Source organism: Mus caroli, unplaced genomic scaffold (genome assembly GCF_978045245.1).
Source record: "Mus caroli unplaced genomic scaffold, Mus_caroli_1 scaffold_20, whole genome shotgun sequence".
Taxonomy (NCBI): Eukaryota; Metazoa; Chordata; class Mammalia; order Rodentia; family Muridae; genus Mus; species Mus caroli.
In genome coordinates, this window is record NW_028227275.1 from 21080228 (window position 1) to 21096333 (window position 16106).

The following is a 16106-nucleotide window of genomic DNA, read 5'->3' on the forward strand; positions in this document are numbered from 1 at the left end:
ACACTAAGAACCACCATTCTTGTGTTCCGCTGCTTATGGTGCTTGGAGAGGCTGGGAACGTGACCCTTCCTTTACTGTCCCCGAGTGGAATGTTCCATGATCTGGATTTAATAACCCAGGAAATGACACATCCTTAATTGAAAGAACTGCTATGCACTGAGAGAAGTATGTGCCTGGAAAGTATTTTTAGTGTGGCTGCCTTAGATATTTTTCCTTCCTTAACGTCTTCTTTCTTCTTCTCTCATGCTCCCTGATTGCGCCCCGCCCCCCTCCCATTGTCCGCTTTTGGCACGCAGGCATGGTTTCTTTGGCTGCAGCAGCCTTCGGGTCTTCATCAAGTCTCCTTGCAGATTCCCTCAGCAAAGGGGACCCATTATCTGTTTCAGCCCAAGCTCCTGGAGCAGGGATCTAAGAAGCCGTGGGAATCCCTGAAGCTGGAGGGAAAGTAGCTGCTGAGCCTGCCATGTTTCTTGCATAGGGATCTCTGCCTGGTGGCTTGTTTCTAGTATATTCTCAGATGATCCTGCCAACCAGGCAGGCACTCCGTAACCCTCCCTGCTCAGCACAAGGCCAGGAGCTGGCTCACCCCCACTGTTTAGTCTGAATTCGCTGACATTCCAGAACTGGCTCATGACATACTTTACCTCTGAGGTCATTGCCCACCATTCCCTGGGGCTAGCCCTGCTTCTTTGTTTTTTTTTTTTTGTTTGTTTGTTTTGAGGGGTGGTGGGAGGGGTCCAAGCACTTCAGATCATTCTGCTGTGTGTGTGTGTGTGTGTGTGTGTGTGTGTCTTGTCTGTCTATCTTGTAGATCTTGGTATAGCAGCATCCCAGGCAGGTCAGAATGTCAGCAGCAGCGTTGCCATCTGGAAAGGCAGGTGAGGGTCTGTCTCCTCAGCAGGCCTCCTTGCTCACAGTGGAGAGGGAGGCCCTCTGCTGTCCTTCCCCTCTAGGTGACTTCAACTTAGTGATCCTGTTTTGAGTATTTACTGAGTACCAGTTCTGTGAAAGAAATATTGCTAGCACCTTCGCTCTCACCTCTTCAATTATGTGTAGGAGGGACCTGTTAAAATTTGGTAATGCCCAGACTAGAGTTCATAATTTATACGACGTCTACTACTTTCTTCAGGCTTGTAGATAGAGTCCTAGAAAACGGCTCTGCCTCCTGCCAGCTGAGTGAATTTAGACAGACCTTGTAAGTCCTCTGAGACCCTGTCTCCTGATCTTTGAGGTGGGCTCTTAGCCACTGGCCTTTCCACCAGCTTGTCAAGGGAATGCAGTACATTGTACTGGAAGGGGCTGAGGGAATGCTGCTTGCTGCTGAGTTCACTGATGGAGAGAAGTCTGCCTCAGCACTTCTGAGTGCCAGGGGCTCAGAGGGAAGAGGAAGCATAGAAGCATGTTCCAGAGAAGAGCTGCCTAGGCTTACCGTGAACTGTTTTCTTCCCCGCAGTCATTGCCTAAGTTCAGCTGTCAGTACCCCTGGCCAGCATCCTTCTGGGGGAGATGGCTCTTTTCATGGTATGAGTAGTTGAACTTCCATAACCAGCATAGAAATTCCAGAGTACCAGGCCTCCCAAATCGTGTTCAGGGTATTTCCCAAACACTCAGGAGGCGGATTTCTAAGCAAATGCAGTGGAGATAAAGGGTCATTGCTATCTATTCAAAATGTAGCAGGGGACTGATAATGCTCACCCAGCATAGTTGGGAGCAGGATCAGAAGGCCTCCAGCAGGAAGACTGCGTGTCTCTGTAGCTGATGTGCCTGTACCTCACCTCAGAGAGCTGACTAGAGTCTGAGTGTCCTTTCTCCTGATATCCAGAGTTATTCCTCAATTCTTATCATTGGAGACTGAAATACAGGGAACATCCAGATCAAGAATTCCTTTTAGAACTAAATGCATAAACTTTCCCAGAATTTTTTTTTAATTAATTTTATTTTATTTTATTTAATTATTGGATAACTAAGCTGTGGCATCTGAAAAGGAGTTCTTATTTTCTAGGATCTTATGAAACGTGAAGGATTCTTTTACCTGCTTCAGCTCACTCCTGGGTGTGTTTGTATGTGTGTGTGTGTGTGTGTGTGTGTGTGTGTGTTTTGAGACAAAGTCTCACTCCTTGGTTGCCTCAGAACTTGCTATATAGATCAGCCAGGCCTTGAATTCATGGAGTTCTTGTCTCTCAAGTGCTGGGATTAAAAGTATGGGTCACCATACTTCCTTTCTTTTGAGATTTATTTATTTTTATTCTATGCGTATGGATGTTTTGCCAGCATATGTGTCTGAGCACCATGCGTGGGCTGTGCCTGAGGAGTCATGAAGAAGGTGTAGGGTCCCCTTGGTCCTGGAGTTACTGACAGTTGTTAGTGATCGGTCCATGTGGATGCTGGGAATTGAACTCTGGTTCTCTGGAAGAAGCAGTCAGTCCTCTAGTCCCTTATTTATTTATTTATTTATTTATTTATTTATTTCATGATCTTAAGAGGAACAAGACAAGAACTGAAATCTGTACATCACTTAAAGTCAGTACCTCTATTTGAGGAGAGGGATTTTAAAAATGAGTTGTTATTTAATCTATTTAATCTATTGCATGTATTTAATCTCAGTACTTGGGAAGTAGAGGTAGGTGGATCTTGGTGCGTTCAAGGCAAGTTTCAGGCTAGCTATGTCTATATAGTAAGACTCTGTCTCAAAAAAAAAAAAAAAAAAAAAGCATTTGAGTCTGCACGGGATTCCAATCCTCTTGCCTCACTCAGCTAGGCCGCATTCACCAGGCTACATCCCTCACTGTAAAGCCTCCAGCCCACCAATCTCTCATTATTATAGTTTTGTTAGCTCAAGAATGTTTTATTAACGGAACTATAAACTATGTAACGTTCTGGGGTTTCCTCAGCATAATTCCTTGGAAAACCATCCAGCTTTTTTTTCCCTCTTTCTTTCTTTTTCTTATATACTGATAGTGTGTTCCTTTTTTTGTTTTTTTCTCTTTAAAGTGTGGTTGAAAACCGCATGACATAAAATTTACTATCGTAACCACATGTGCAAAGTTATCTGACATAGCTGTTGAATTTGTTCAGCTTGAGAAACTGAAACCCTACACCCAATGAACAGCTTCTATCTCTCCCCTAAGCCCCTAGAAACCACTGCTCTACTTCCTGTTGCTAAGAATTCTGATTATCCACAGAGCTATGCAGTGTTTGTCTTTGTTGACTGACTTACTCATATTCATCTTGGCATACAGCTCCAAAGCTTCACCCGGGTAGTGTATGTCAGGGTTTTTGTTTGTTTTTTTGTTTTTTTTGTTTTTTTTTTTTGGTTTTTTGAGACAGGATTTCTCTGTATAGCCCTGGCTGTCCTGGAATTCACTCAGTAGACCAGGCTGGCCTCGAACTCAGAAATCCTCCTGCCTCTGCCTCCCGAGTGCTGGGATTAAAGGCATGCACTACCATGCCCGGCTGGGTGTTTTCCTTTTTAAAGACTGAGTAGTATTCCATTCTTTTTTTTTCCATTTTTTATTAGGTATTTAGCTCATTTACATTTCCAATGCTATACCAAAAGTCCCCCATACCCACCCCCCCTACTCCACTACCCACCCACTCCCCCTTTTTGGCCCTGGCATTCCCCTGTACTGGGGCATATAAAGTTTGCAAGTCCAATGGGCCTCTCTTTCAAGTGATAGCCTATTAGGCCATCTTTTGATACATATGCAGCTAGAGACAAGAGCTCCGGGGTACTAGTTCATATTGTTGTTCCACCTATAGGGTTGCAGTTCCCTTTAGTTCCTTGGGTGCTTTCTCTAGCTCCTCCATTGGGGGCCCTGTGATCCATTCAATAGCTGACTGTGAGCATCCACTTCTGTGTTTGCTAGGCCCCGGCATAGTCTCACAAGAGACAGCTCTATCTGGGTCCTTTCAGCAAAATCTTGCTAGTGTATGCAATGGTGTCAGCGTTTGGAAGCTGATCATGGGATGGATCTCTGGATATGGCAATCACTAGATGGTCCATCCTTTCGTCACACTTCCAAATTTTGTCTCTGTAACTCCTTCCATGGGTGTTTTGTTCCTTATTCTAAGAAGGGGCAAAGTGTCCACACTTTGGTCTTTGTTCTCTTGAGTTGAATGCGTTTAGCAAATTGTATCTTATATTTTGGGTATCCTAAGTTTCTGGGCTAATATCCACTTATCAGTGAGTACATATTGTGAGAGTTCCTTTGTGATTGGGTTACCTCACTCAGGATGATGCCCTCCAGGTCCATCCATTTGCCTAGGAATTTCATAAATTCATTCTTTTTAATAGCTGAGTAGTACTCCATTGTGTAAATGTACCACATTTTCTGTATCCATTCCTCTGTGTAGTATTCCATTCTTTATCACATTTTCCAAATATTCCATTTATCCACTGATAGATTTTTTTTAAAGTTTTTTTTTAGATGTTTATTTATTGTTATACATAAGTACACTGTAGCTGTCTTCAGATACCAGAAGAGGGTGTCAGATCTCATTATGGGTGGTTGTGAGCCACCATGTGGTTGCTGGGATTTGAACTTAGGACCTTCAGAAGAGCAGTCAGTGCTCTTATCCACTGAGCCATCTCACCAGCTCCTGATAGATTTTTTTTTTTAGGCTACTTTCATCCTTTTAATGATGCCCCTTAATGATGAAATCTCCAGGCTATCCCACACAGTGGAGTATGAGCCAAGGATGGACACTCCAGTCATTCTTTTGCTGTGGACTGTAGCCAGTGTAAATGCAAGGGAAGGGTCTGGCGCTAAGTGCGACATCCAGCAAAAATAGACTGACAATCCACACAGGATATAAGATGTACATAGAATCAGACATTGTCTTTTTATGCTAGCAGTAAACATGTGAACACTGACATTATAATATACCATTTACTGTTACTTTTCAATAGACTAGACCTGTGTTTGCCAGAGAGTGGGGAGAATAGGATGAAGGGAAGCAAAACCAACCAGCCTGTATGTACAGTGCTATTGTGTGAGAACTGTGGCTGATTCTAGTGCCTCGCATCACCATGGTGGGGGTGCATAATGATCAAAAATACATGGTATGACTCACAATAATGAGATGAGAAAACTGTCAATATACTCACCATAAATGAAAGATCAAGTTTTAAAAAAAAATCAAAATCACTTTTCAGGTACATGTGGAATAGTCTCTTAAGAGAGACTGTAAGTGAGACTTAAAACACATCTTAATGCACTTAAGACTGAAACAACAAGCAAATATTTTTTCCTAACTGGGATGGATTAAAACTAGAACTTAGTAAAACAAAACAAAACAAAAAACTAGAAAAACAACAAATATATAACACAACTGAATGATGTAAGAATCATAGGGGGAATTTGGACAGATTCTGACTAGTAGAAACAGACAGACAACAACGTTCCCAACATTTTAGCAGGGTCGGGTGTGGTGACGCATCCTGGCACCCCTGCACTCTGGAGGCTGAAGCAGGAGGATCAGGAGTTTAAGGTCAACATTGCTTACATAGTGAGATCTTGTCTCCAAAACAAAAACTAAAAAATAAACAGGAAAAGCAGAGCCAATACAAACTCTTACAGAGGGATGTGCCTCAGCCAAGCAAATGTGACTTTGAAGGAGGTTCCCATTTTACCAGTCATTCTTGTGGTGTTTTAAGTCTGCCTATCCCTAGAGGCTAAAAATTCCTACTTACATTTTTTTTTTTTTTAAACCTGGTTTCCCTTTTTATGTTTCAGTTTTAAGAGTTTGAGTTAATCGATGGGTGTGGGATAAACACAGGCATGATCACAATAGCTGTGAGAGGAATCTTGAAACTGTGGCGATTGATTCTTCTTGTTGTATTTTCATGAGTGTTAGAATTCACGTAATGGACATGGTACTCTGGATTCGTTCTTCTTTCCTGTGCGCGCGCGCGTGCGTGCGTGCGTGCGTGCGTGCGTGCGTGCGTGCGTGCGTGCGTGTGTGTGTGTGTGTGTGTGTGTGGTGTGGAGTGGGCGGGGTGGGGACAGAGTGTCATACTACAGTCCAGCCTGGCATTGGAGCTCACCGTGTGAGACAGGCTGGGCTTTGAACCGGTGACAATTTTCCTGCCTCGGACTTCCAAATGCTAGGAAGAGAGGAGACTGTACTCAGCTTCTTTCAGCTGTTCTGCAGTTGAGGATGGAACATGGGCCTCTTGCATGTCAAGTAATTGCTCCGCCACTCAACTACATCACCAGTTGTCTTATCTTACTTTTGATTTTGAGTCACGGTCTCACTAGACAGGCTGCGCTTGACTCACTAGGAGAGGAGGCAGGGCTTGAACTTCTGAACCCCCATCTCTGTCTGCTGAGAACGGCTGGGAGGCTCTGTCGCTTTGCACTAAAGCCTAGCTTTGCCATTCTTCTTTTTTTTTTTTTTTAAAGACTTATTTAATTTATTTTATGTATATGGGTCCACTGTAGCTGAACAGATGGTTGTGAGCCTTCATGTGGTTGTTGGGAATCGACTTTTTAGGACCCTGTTCACTCTGTCCCAACGATTTATTTATTATTATACATAAGTACACTGTAGCTGTCTTCAGACACTCCAGAAGAGGGAGTCAGATCTCATTACGGGTGGTTGTGAGCCACCATGTGGTTGCTGGGATTTGAACTCAGGACCTTCGGAAGAGCAGTCAGTGCTCTTACCCACTGACACATCTCACCAGCCCCAGCGTCACCATTCTTAGCACACAGGTTCCATAACTGGTAGATTTACATCCAAATAGGAAGTTAATCTACTTTGAGAACACCTATAAATAGGATTGTGCCTTCAGAGTCTGCGTGCTCATAAAGAAACACATTTAATTTTTTAAAAGATTTTTGAAATTTTACTTTATGTATATAAATGTTTTGTCTGCCTGTATGTTTTGTGCATCACATGTGTGCCTGGTATCTGTGGAGGCCAAAAAGGGGGGGGCTGGATTCTTTGAAACTGGGAATACAGAAGACTGTCAGCCACCATGTGGGTGCTGGCATCTAAACATGAGCCTTTTGGAAGAGCAGATCCAGCCCCCACATTTTATTTTATTTATTTATTTTATGTATATGAGTAGCTGTCTTCAGACACATCAGAAGAGGGCATTGGATTCTGTTTTAGATGGTTGTCAGCCACCATGTGTTTCCTAGGAATTGAACTTGGGATTTCTTGAAGAACAGTCGGTGCTCTTAACCTTTAAGCCATCTTTCCAGCCCCCTACATTTTATTAAATTTTTTTTCCTTTATGTTTATTTTGTTGTGTTTTTGCCTGAGTTTATCTATTACTTCTAGACTTTAAAAAATAGATTCTATGTAATTTTTGATGTGTCAATCACGTTGTGTAAGTGATTCTCACGTGGTCTTCTCGGACCTTATTATTATTTTTTTTTCATTTTTTTTTCCTGTTTGCTTGGCCCTGCTTGCTCCAGCCCAAAGATTTATTTATTTATTGTATTTATTTATTACACTGTAGCTGTCTTCAGATACACCAGAAGAGGGCATCAGATCTCATTATGGATGGTTGTGAGCCACCATGTGATTGCTGGGATTTGAACTCAGGACCTTTGGAAGAGTAGTCAGTGCTCTTACCCACTGAGCCATCTCTCCAGCCCCTTATTATTTGTTTCCCTTTCCCCCCATAGTGCAGTGGTTACAGTTTACAGCACTGTGGGGAGGGTAGTGGCCAGAGGATGAGACCGTGGCATGTCACTTCTCCCTATTAGACAATGCTATGGGTTCTATAGATGCACTGTAGCGAGCTAGGGACGTTCTCTCTAGTTCTATTTTTCTGACTGTTTAGTTATTTTTAGTTTTAGTTATATTGAAGTAAAGTCTTGCTACATAGACCAGGCTGTCCTGGAATTCACTGTGTATTCAAAAGAATTTTTGCAAATCTGCCGATATTGTCTATAGCACCTTGACGACTTGTCTGTGACATGTAATTCGTTTTATATATTGCTGAATTTTATTTGCTATGGAATTTACATCTTTATGAGGGAATATCACCTATTGTTTTCTTTTTAAATACTGCCACCTTATTTTATATTAGTATAATATTTACTTCACTAAGTCAGGAAATACTTGCTTCAGTTTGTTACAGGGAAGAGAATAGGTAGAGTAAGCTGATCTCTCTGAAGTATGCACCTTTATTATGTAGCCCAGGCTAATCATGAACTCTTGAGCCTCTTGTCTCAGCCTCCAGAGTCCTGAGAGTGCAGGCCTTTTTATATACACAAATAGGAATCTTTTTTGCTCCATTTCTTATGCGTGCTTTAATCCCAATTACTTTTTTTATATTAGGTGTTAATATCTTATAGCCTAATATCTAAGTCTTAGGATTTTAGAGTCTTGTGTTGTTTTTTGAATTAGGTTGACTGTCTTTTGGTTAGGGTAATTCAGATTGAGAATACTTCATAAAATTCACAGCATATAAAAAATGCTGTCATATTATTTGGAAATAAATGGTAAATTGGTCTCCCTCCCTCCCTCCCTCCCTCCCTGCCTGCCTTCCTTCCTTCCTTCCTTCCTTCCTTCCTTCCTTCCTTCCTTCCTTCCTTCCTTCCTTCCTTCCTTCCTTCCTTCCTTCCCCTTTCTTCCTCCCCTCTGTCTCTCCCCTCTCACTCTCTTTTCTTTCTCCCCCCTCTATTTCTTTTCTTTCTTTCATTATTCCCAAGCCTGTTTGCTGGAAGAATGTATGATGTCCTTGTGGTTTAGTTCTGTTATTTTTAGTGTTCCCTTGGTGGCTTCCAGACATAACATATAACAAATAAGAGAAAAAAAATTCATCCCCCAAACATTCCATGGCCTGATCTTGATTTTAAAATAGTCCTAAGAGCAATAGGAAAAAGATTAAGAAATAATAATGTAATGTGCTTATTATGGTGAGATTCCAAGCCCAAAACTCAAGTATCAAAAAGGATGGAATTGAGATGGTAGAAGACTCTGGTTTGACTCCACCAGGTGGCCATTCAACCTGCCCCACGTTTTGCTGCAAGGGAAGGGAGACAGACAAGGGTAGATAGAGACCAGCTGCCATGGGCAGGTTACACAAGGGTGGCTGCTTCTATCCAGCCATTGCAAATCAAAGGTGGCAGGTGCAGCCAGCACCAGCCTTATCCAGTAGTAGCAGAGCCTATGTCACCCTTTGTGGACCTTGTTTTCTTTGTTATCAGAATATGTTTGGAGTCCAAGGGAAACCTACCTGGGGCTTTATTCCTGTGTTTGAGTCTTTCGCTTGGAGCCTGAGTATATAAATGTTCCAGCAGGCTGTCCTGTCTTCCCTACATCTTGTCTCAGAGGAGAGAAAAAGGACAGCGAGGGAGAGATGACCAGGAAAGGGGTAGTAACTTAGAGGAAATTACCATAGAAAACATACTTTTTTCTCTTCAAATTGGACCATGAACCAATTGCACAATGGTGGGTAGGAAATGAGTGAATAGATTCAATGGCTGTAATTTCTTTGCTCTCAGTGGTGTGGAGGGTGAGAGTTCATAGCTCAGCAACTTCAGCTTGTGCATTTGTGTTTGTTTGTACAGATCTATCTACACACATTGATAGTAACCGCCACTGGTAGGTCATCTGATCTTTGTGCTTGCTCCTTCTGGGCACAGTATGTCTTTCAGGCAGCTTCTAAACAAGTTATGCAAATGAGAGGAAAGAGCATGTGTGGGTTCAGAAGGTGGGTCCTCCACAGCCCTGCATTGCTTCAGGGTGAGCTCACAGGATCATGGCGATCATAGCAAGGAGGGAGTGGCGTTGATGCTTACTGACTTACCTGGTGCTGGATCCGAGTCTGGGCTACGTCCTGAGACAGACCTGGGCACTTACAGAGAGCAAGGCAATATGCCTGTTTACCTCCTGGGGGAGCCAAAAATTAAAAAGAAAAAATCCAAGTAGAGTATGCGGGAGGAGAGTGAGTTAGAGGGTAGAGGACAGGTATGTGTGGTACTGTTGTTAAGTCAGGGTCAGTAAATCCTCTCCAAGGAATACACCTTGTGTGTAGCAGGGTTCAGGGTTCTCTGGAAATACATGGGGGTCACAGCACAGGCAGAAGGATCAGTAAGAACTTTGTCTAGAATGAGGCTGGCTGGTCCAGTCATAGCTGGATAGCTGTTCTGAGAAAAGGCCTTATCTTCAAAGGCCTTTATGAAATGAACATTTATTCCAAAGGTGTTGAACTTGAATAAACTTGCGTTTTGTTTATAAAAGCTAAATATTTGGTTCTAGGTCAGATGAGGAGGTTGCATTGAGCCACAGTGTGAAATTCCTAATTCATTGGAAATCCACCTCTGACCTCTGTCGCAAGGCAGCAGAGAGGCAGGTTACACAGCTGGTGGGTCTTGCTGGTATACCATGGTGTGGCATAATCATGCAGGGGAGCTGGGAATTTGAGAGGAGTCTGGGTAAGGACAGTCTGCCATTGAAGGGCTACCTCCCTTCTACCATTTCTCTGTGGCCAGTGTGGCCAGGCAGTGTAAGCTGTGGCTTAGTGAAAAAAAAAAAAAAAGCCCAGCATCATAGTACTGCCTGCCTCAGCTTGTCTTGGGCATGCAAAGTAATGGAGGAAGGAGTGGGAGGCATGGTCTGGCTTGCCTGGCCCCCAGGGTCTGAACCTTCACATTGTAAAGCCTGTGAACTTTTCCTTCTCTCTACAATCCCTGTGAATGGGGCAGGCCAAGGCTGCTGCCTCCAGCTAGAGGCACAGAGGCCGGAGAGTTCCATTCTGAATGGCGAGGAGCATCTGGAAGCGTGAGAAGCACTTTGACATCAGGAATGAAAAGATGAGGTTTCTGCTCATGCGAGGAATGCATGTACCTCCCCCCTGCAAGGGGACTCAGCTGAGTTTTAGTGGTTGGGTTGCGGTTGACATTTTTCCTCTTCAAATTTTTCTCTTGACATAATGTTGACTATGTAATTTAAAAAAAAGGGAAAGAAGTCCCCATCTGTGGGAGTAAGCCAAAATGTAATTGAATTACGAGACTATTTGGGAAAATAGCCTCTTACGGTATTGAAGTAGCAGCCAGCTTTGCTTACCAGGACCCACTGCAACATTGTCAGAGGAGTTGGAGTCATGGGATAATCACTGACCATTCTTTCAAGCAGTATGTGTTTGCTTGGAAGGAAGTACCTGGTGAAGTTTTGGGACTAACTTTTTCACCGTTGTTCTGATGGCTTTCCAAATGTTCTTTTTAGCGTGGTTCAGCCTCATCCCTCCGGCAGCCTTATCATTGACAAGGACTCTGAAGTTTACAAGATGCTTCAGGAGAAGCAAGAATTACACGAGCCCCCCAAACAGTCCACATCCTTCCTGGTTCTGCAGGAGATCCTGGAGTCAGATGGGAAAGGTAAGGGGCCCTGTGGAGAGAGTCTGTCTCTGCTGGAGCACGGATGAGCACCACACTAGAGAAAGGCTTGCTGTGAAAGGCTGGGTCTTCCTGTGCAGCCTAGAGCTTGCCATCTTCCCCAGAGCCTGAGGTTACATGAGCACACACTACCACTTCTGGCTTGGCATTGACTTTTTAAAAATGTGAATCACTTATTGAAAAGAGGAGAGGAGGGAGAAAGAGGGCTCAGGTGCAGATCGGTTGTAGAATGCTTAAAGTAGAACTATATAATATGCATAAAGCCCTGGATTCCACTTCCAGCACGTGGGGTGAGGGGTTACTGGGTGGAGGTGGGTGGGAATGTTGGTAGTAGGGGAAGGGACAAGAGTGCCCCTCTGGATTATATTTTCTGGCTCAGTCTTAAAAATATTTACTTTTATTTTACACATATGGTTGCTTTACCTGTGTGTATATCTATTTTCTGTATGCACACCGTATCTGCAGAGGCCAGAAGAGAGCTGTAGTTATGAGTGATTATGAGTCATTGTGTGGGTGCTGGGGACTGAACCCAAGTCCTCTGCAACAACTACTTTTAACCATGGGGCCATCTGGCCAGTCCTAGTTGCCCACTCTTCTTCACAGGTTTGAATTTTTAAAAAGGGATCTGTTTTATCTTTATTTATATATGTGTATATGGGTGACTGGGGAGGCAAGGAGGGGTGTCAGATCCTCTGGAGCTGGAGTCACAGGCAGTTGTGGGTCATCATATTGGTGCCGGGGACTCAACTCTGTCCTCTGCAAGCGTAGCACTGAGCTATCTCTCCAGCCCCGATTTTCTATTGCTGTAGATTCATTATAAAAAGTGATGTTTTTTTGAGTGTCTTTTTGTGTAGCCTTGGCTGTCCTGGAACTCACTGTGTAGATCAGGCTGACCTCAAACCTACAGAGATCTGCCTACCTCTGCCTCCCAAGTGCTGGGTTTGAAAGTGTGACCCGTTAATCACTGCCCAGTGAGTGATAGGTTTTATAATGACATTTTTCATTCAAATATATCTTTTACTTGGACCGTATTCATCCCTTACTATCTCTCCTGCCCTCACACCCTCCAGTCATTCAGTCATTCACATGTACCATGCTTTCTTTACCCATCCATCTATTAATGGACATCTGGTTGACTCTATAAGTTGGCTATTAATCTTGCAGTGTCACAATACACATAAATGACCAAGTATCTGCTATGTTGACTTTCCTTTCATGTGTTCTTTTCTTTTCTTTTTTTTTTTTTTGTGGGACCTTCATACTGATTATGGATTTCAATAGCAGCTGCCTCCATTTTCATTCCCACCAGCAGTGTGTGCAAGGGTCCTTTTGTACATTCTTGTCAGCATCTGATGTTGCTTGTTTTTATACAAACAACCACTCTGAGAGAGATGGGAGGCAACCTCGTCATGGTTTTAATTTTCATTTCCCTGATGACCACGGATGCTCAGCACCATTTCCTGTCCTACTGGCAGTCTGTTCTGTGGCTCATGTATTCATTCATTGGATGGTGGGGGTTTTGTTCTCGGTGTTTGATATTTTGAGTTTATTGGCTATTCTAGATATCAATCCCTTGTGGCATGTAGGAGTTGTTTTAAGAGCTTTGCATCTGGCCAGCTGTTTCCAGCCTTGCATGTATTAGGGAGCTAAGGGTGCAGTCAGTGTGACCCTGTGAGAGCTCTTCTCATTCACACACCAAGGTGACAGGTGAGGAAGAACTTCTAGAGGCCACAGAAGGAAAATGGATCTGTAAACCACCGAAGCTGGGGACCTTCCTTCCCAGTGGGTCCCCTGAGTTTGTTCTTGCCTTAGGGCAGATGGCCTTTCAACAATCAAATTTTTTTTTTTTTTTTTTTTAGACAGGCTTCTCTGTATAGCCTTGGCTGCCCCGGAACTTATTCTGTAGACCAGGCTGGCCTTAAACTCAGAAATCCACCTGCCTCTGCCTCCCAAGTGCTGGGATTAAAGGCATGCGCCACCACTGCCTGGCACAACAGCTCTTTCTTAACCCTGGCTAGTGACCTCAAGAGAGGCCCCAGGGTAGCCACCTTAACCCTAGGCTAGTTTCTGACCTGTCCTCTAGGCTCAGACACGTGTGCAGCACGACCATTGCTATGACCACAGTAAGCACTCCCCAGTTGCCGTGATGCTGGCACTTCACCAGAAGGTTCCAGATAAGCTTTGCTTGCCCACTCATGAATTCCAGTGCATCTGCTGGTCTCAGAAGACAGCTCTCCTTGGAGACATTACTACCTAGGGCTTTGTTCAGTCACTGAGGAATGTTCTGAGATTGGTAAAAGGCAGAAATGTTTCTCCTCTCATAATTGCTTTGTCTAGCAAGCCTTCAGATTTGTCAGAATCCCAGGAACCTTCCGTCAGCAGCCCCTGTTCCTGATGGGAGAGCTGATTTTGTATACTTATCTGGTCTCTATGATGTCTACTCCTCAATGCTCTGTCCCCTTCCCTAGGACTCAGGGACCTAGCTGACCTTCTGCTGTGTATTCTCTCTTTCCCCACAGTGCCTACCTATGGGTGCTCCAGTGAGAGATACCTAGGGAGTGAACTTATCTGGCTACACTCTGAGTCTCCTCTGTGGTATGGATTCTGTAGAGAGCGGCAGTTCACACCCACAAGAAAGTATAAACCATGTGCTTCTTTTATGCTGAACAGTGTTGTTCTAGTAAAACATGAGCTAGAGCTAGCGAGACTTTGCTTAAACTCCACTATTAGTCCCGACTCACGCGCAACTTGAGATCTAGCCTATAGGTATGTTAGGTCTGTCAGAACACACGACAAGGTGTAGGTGACTTTACCTTGCGTAAGGAGGGGAAACTTCAGTTAAGGTGGACAATGTCAGCCTGTCTGAGCCTACAGTCCGACACAGACTGTGCCAGAAAACCCATTAGAACTCACAGATAAGGACACGATCATGGGGCTGTGAACCCATACAGTATCAAGACCTCCTTTTATCTTCTACCCCAGTAACCCAAACCCATAGCTTCCATGGTCACAATTCTCCTGTCAGCTGGAGCCCTGGTCATCACACATACTTCCAGGCGCAGAGAGGAAGTAAGGGGTCAAGTCTAAATATAGAGTTCCCCTTTTAGGTGAGCCATTTCCCTTCTTTATACACACTACCTATATACCTATATATATATAGTATGTATACTATACTTACATTTTATTGACCGGGATTTACCTGGTTACCTGGCTGTACCCTCTTGTGTAACCTGGGTTTATTATTTGACTAAAAACATTCCCTTTGAGAGAGTCCAGAAGCCTGTTTTCCCTGAGGTTGATAGGTCAATGCCCGGGTCACTAGCCAGGGTTAAGAAAGGGCCAATGTGATTGTCAGATGCCTGTCGTTCTGAGAAAAGTCTGTGGGTGGGAACACTGGCATCCATCGTCCACCTTGAGCCACGAGTCCTTGGGCAGGTTGCTAGTCTCTATGATCTCTATATGCAACCCACGGGGAAACCACACGGTGACACGGCTGTTGGAGGGATTATGGGAAAAATTTGTCTGTGAAGTGCTCAGTGCAGCCAGGTGCACGTACAAGGCTTGGTTGAACAGTGTTGGTGATAAACCTCAGAAAATTCCATCAGAGCGGGTTGTCCTTACGAATTCAGGTCATCCTCTGCTTTTCTCTCGTGTTGTCTTGCTCCGGACACATTGTAACATTTGTAGGCAAAGGAAGCCTTCAGCTTGTTTTAACTGCAAAATACACATAAAAGAAAAAAGTCCCCTCCCCTGCCACGTACTAATCAAAACACTAAACATACAGAGCAAAGAAAAAAAAATTTCCCCCTTTTGTGATGGGCTTATAAACTCATACTCTATGTATGTTGTAGCACACCTCAGACCTCCTTTCCTTAAAATTTTAAATCACATTTATTTGTCCATTTATATATTGAGTGTGTGTGTGTATGTGTGTGTGTGTGTGTACGTACGTGTGTGTGTGTGTGTGTGTGTGTGTGTGTGTGTGTTTCTGGGGTGCCCATGTGCACAGTGGACATATGGAAGTCAGAGAACAACTTCTGGAATTTGGTTCTCTACCATGTGGGGATCTAGGGATTATTCTCAGGCTTACCCTCTGAACCACCACATTGGCCCCTTCCTGTCCCTTTAAAGCTATAATCATATCCTATTGTCTCTATATATCACCTTTAGTTTGTCCATTCCTCTGTCAGTAGAAGGATAGCTAGAAAGGGTGGAGGTATGTATGGAACATGGAGGAAACAGTGCTGGCTGGAGGCGCCCTCAGATGAAGAACCTGGGGATGTAGTGAGCAAACCCCTAGGTTCATGCCAGCTGCTGTCAGGGTTCCAGGATCCTCAGATGACCTGGAGTCAGGTTCTAGAGAACTGTCGTTGTTAAGACCTTGGCCTTGATTCTGTGGGCATGGTGGAGCCACGGAAGACTATTGGTCAGTGAAATGCATAGAAAAATAGCGGTATGTTAATTAGCTGATTTTCATTTCTCTTCAGAAACAGACAAAGGAAACTTGGGACGAAGGGTTTCCTGGAAGAGGAGATATTTGGGGGCTATTTCTAGGTGTTTGGAGACCAGTAATAAACAGAGTGGCAATTTCCAGGGTTGGCTTTCCAAGTGAGAGAAAACAACCCACAGCCAGCAGGTGGCAGTGTAGGCTTGAGAATGAGGGCTGCCTCAGCACAGCTCTAGTGCTCCCAGTTTCAGCCTTTTAGTTCCAGAAAAGGATATGGCTTCTCCTAACAAGGAGGAATT

General features: G+C 43.9%; 1 protein-coding gene across 1 annotated transcript in view; it reads left to right on the forward strand.

The window, feature by feature from the left end:
• The window catches only part of Pdlim1 (PDZ and LIM domain 1), a 50128-nt gene that overhangs the window by 31574 nt on the left and 2448 nt on the right, over positions 1-16106 (forward strand). The window contains exon 5 of the mRNA XM_021151809.3: positions 11191-11342. Coding sequence (XP_021007468.1) covers positions 11191-11342 — 152 coding nt within the window. The remainder of the gene's footprint in view (positions 1-11190; positions 11343-16106) is intronic.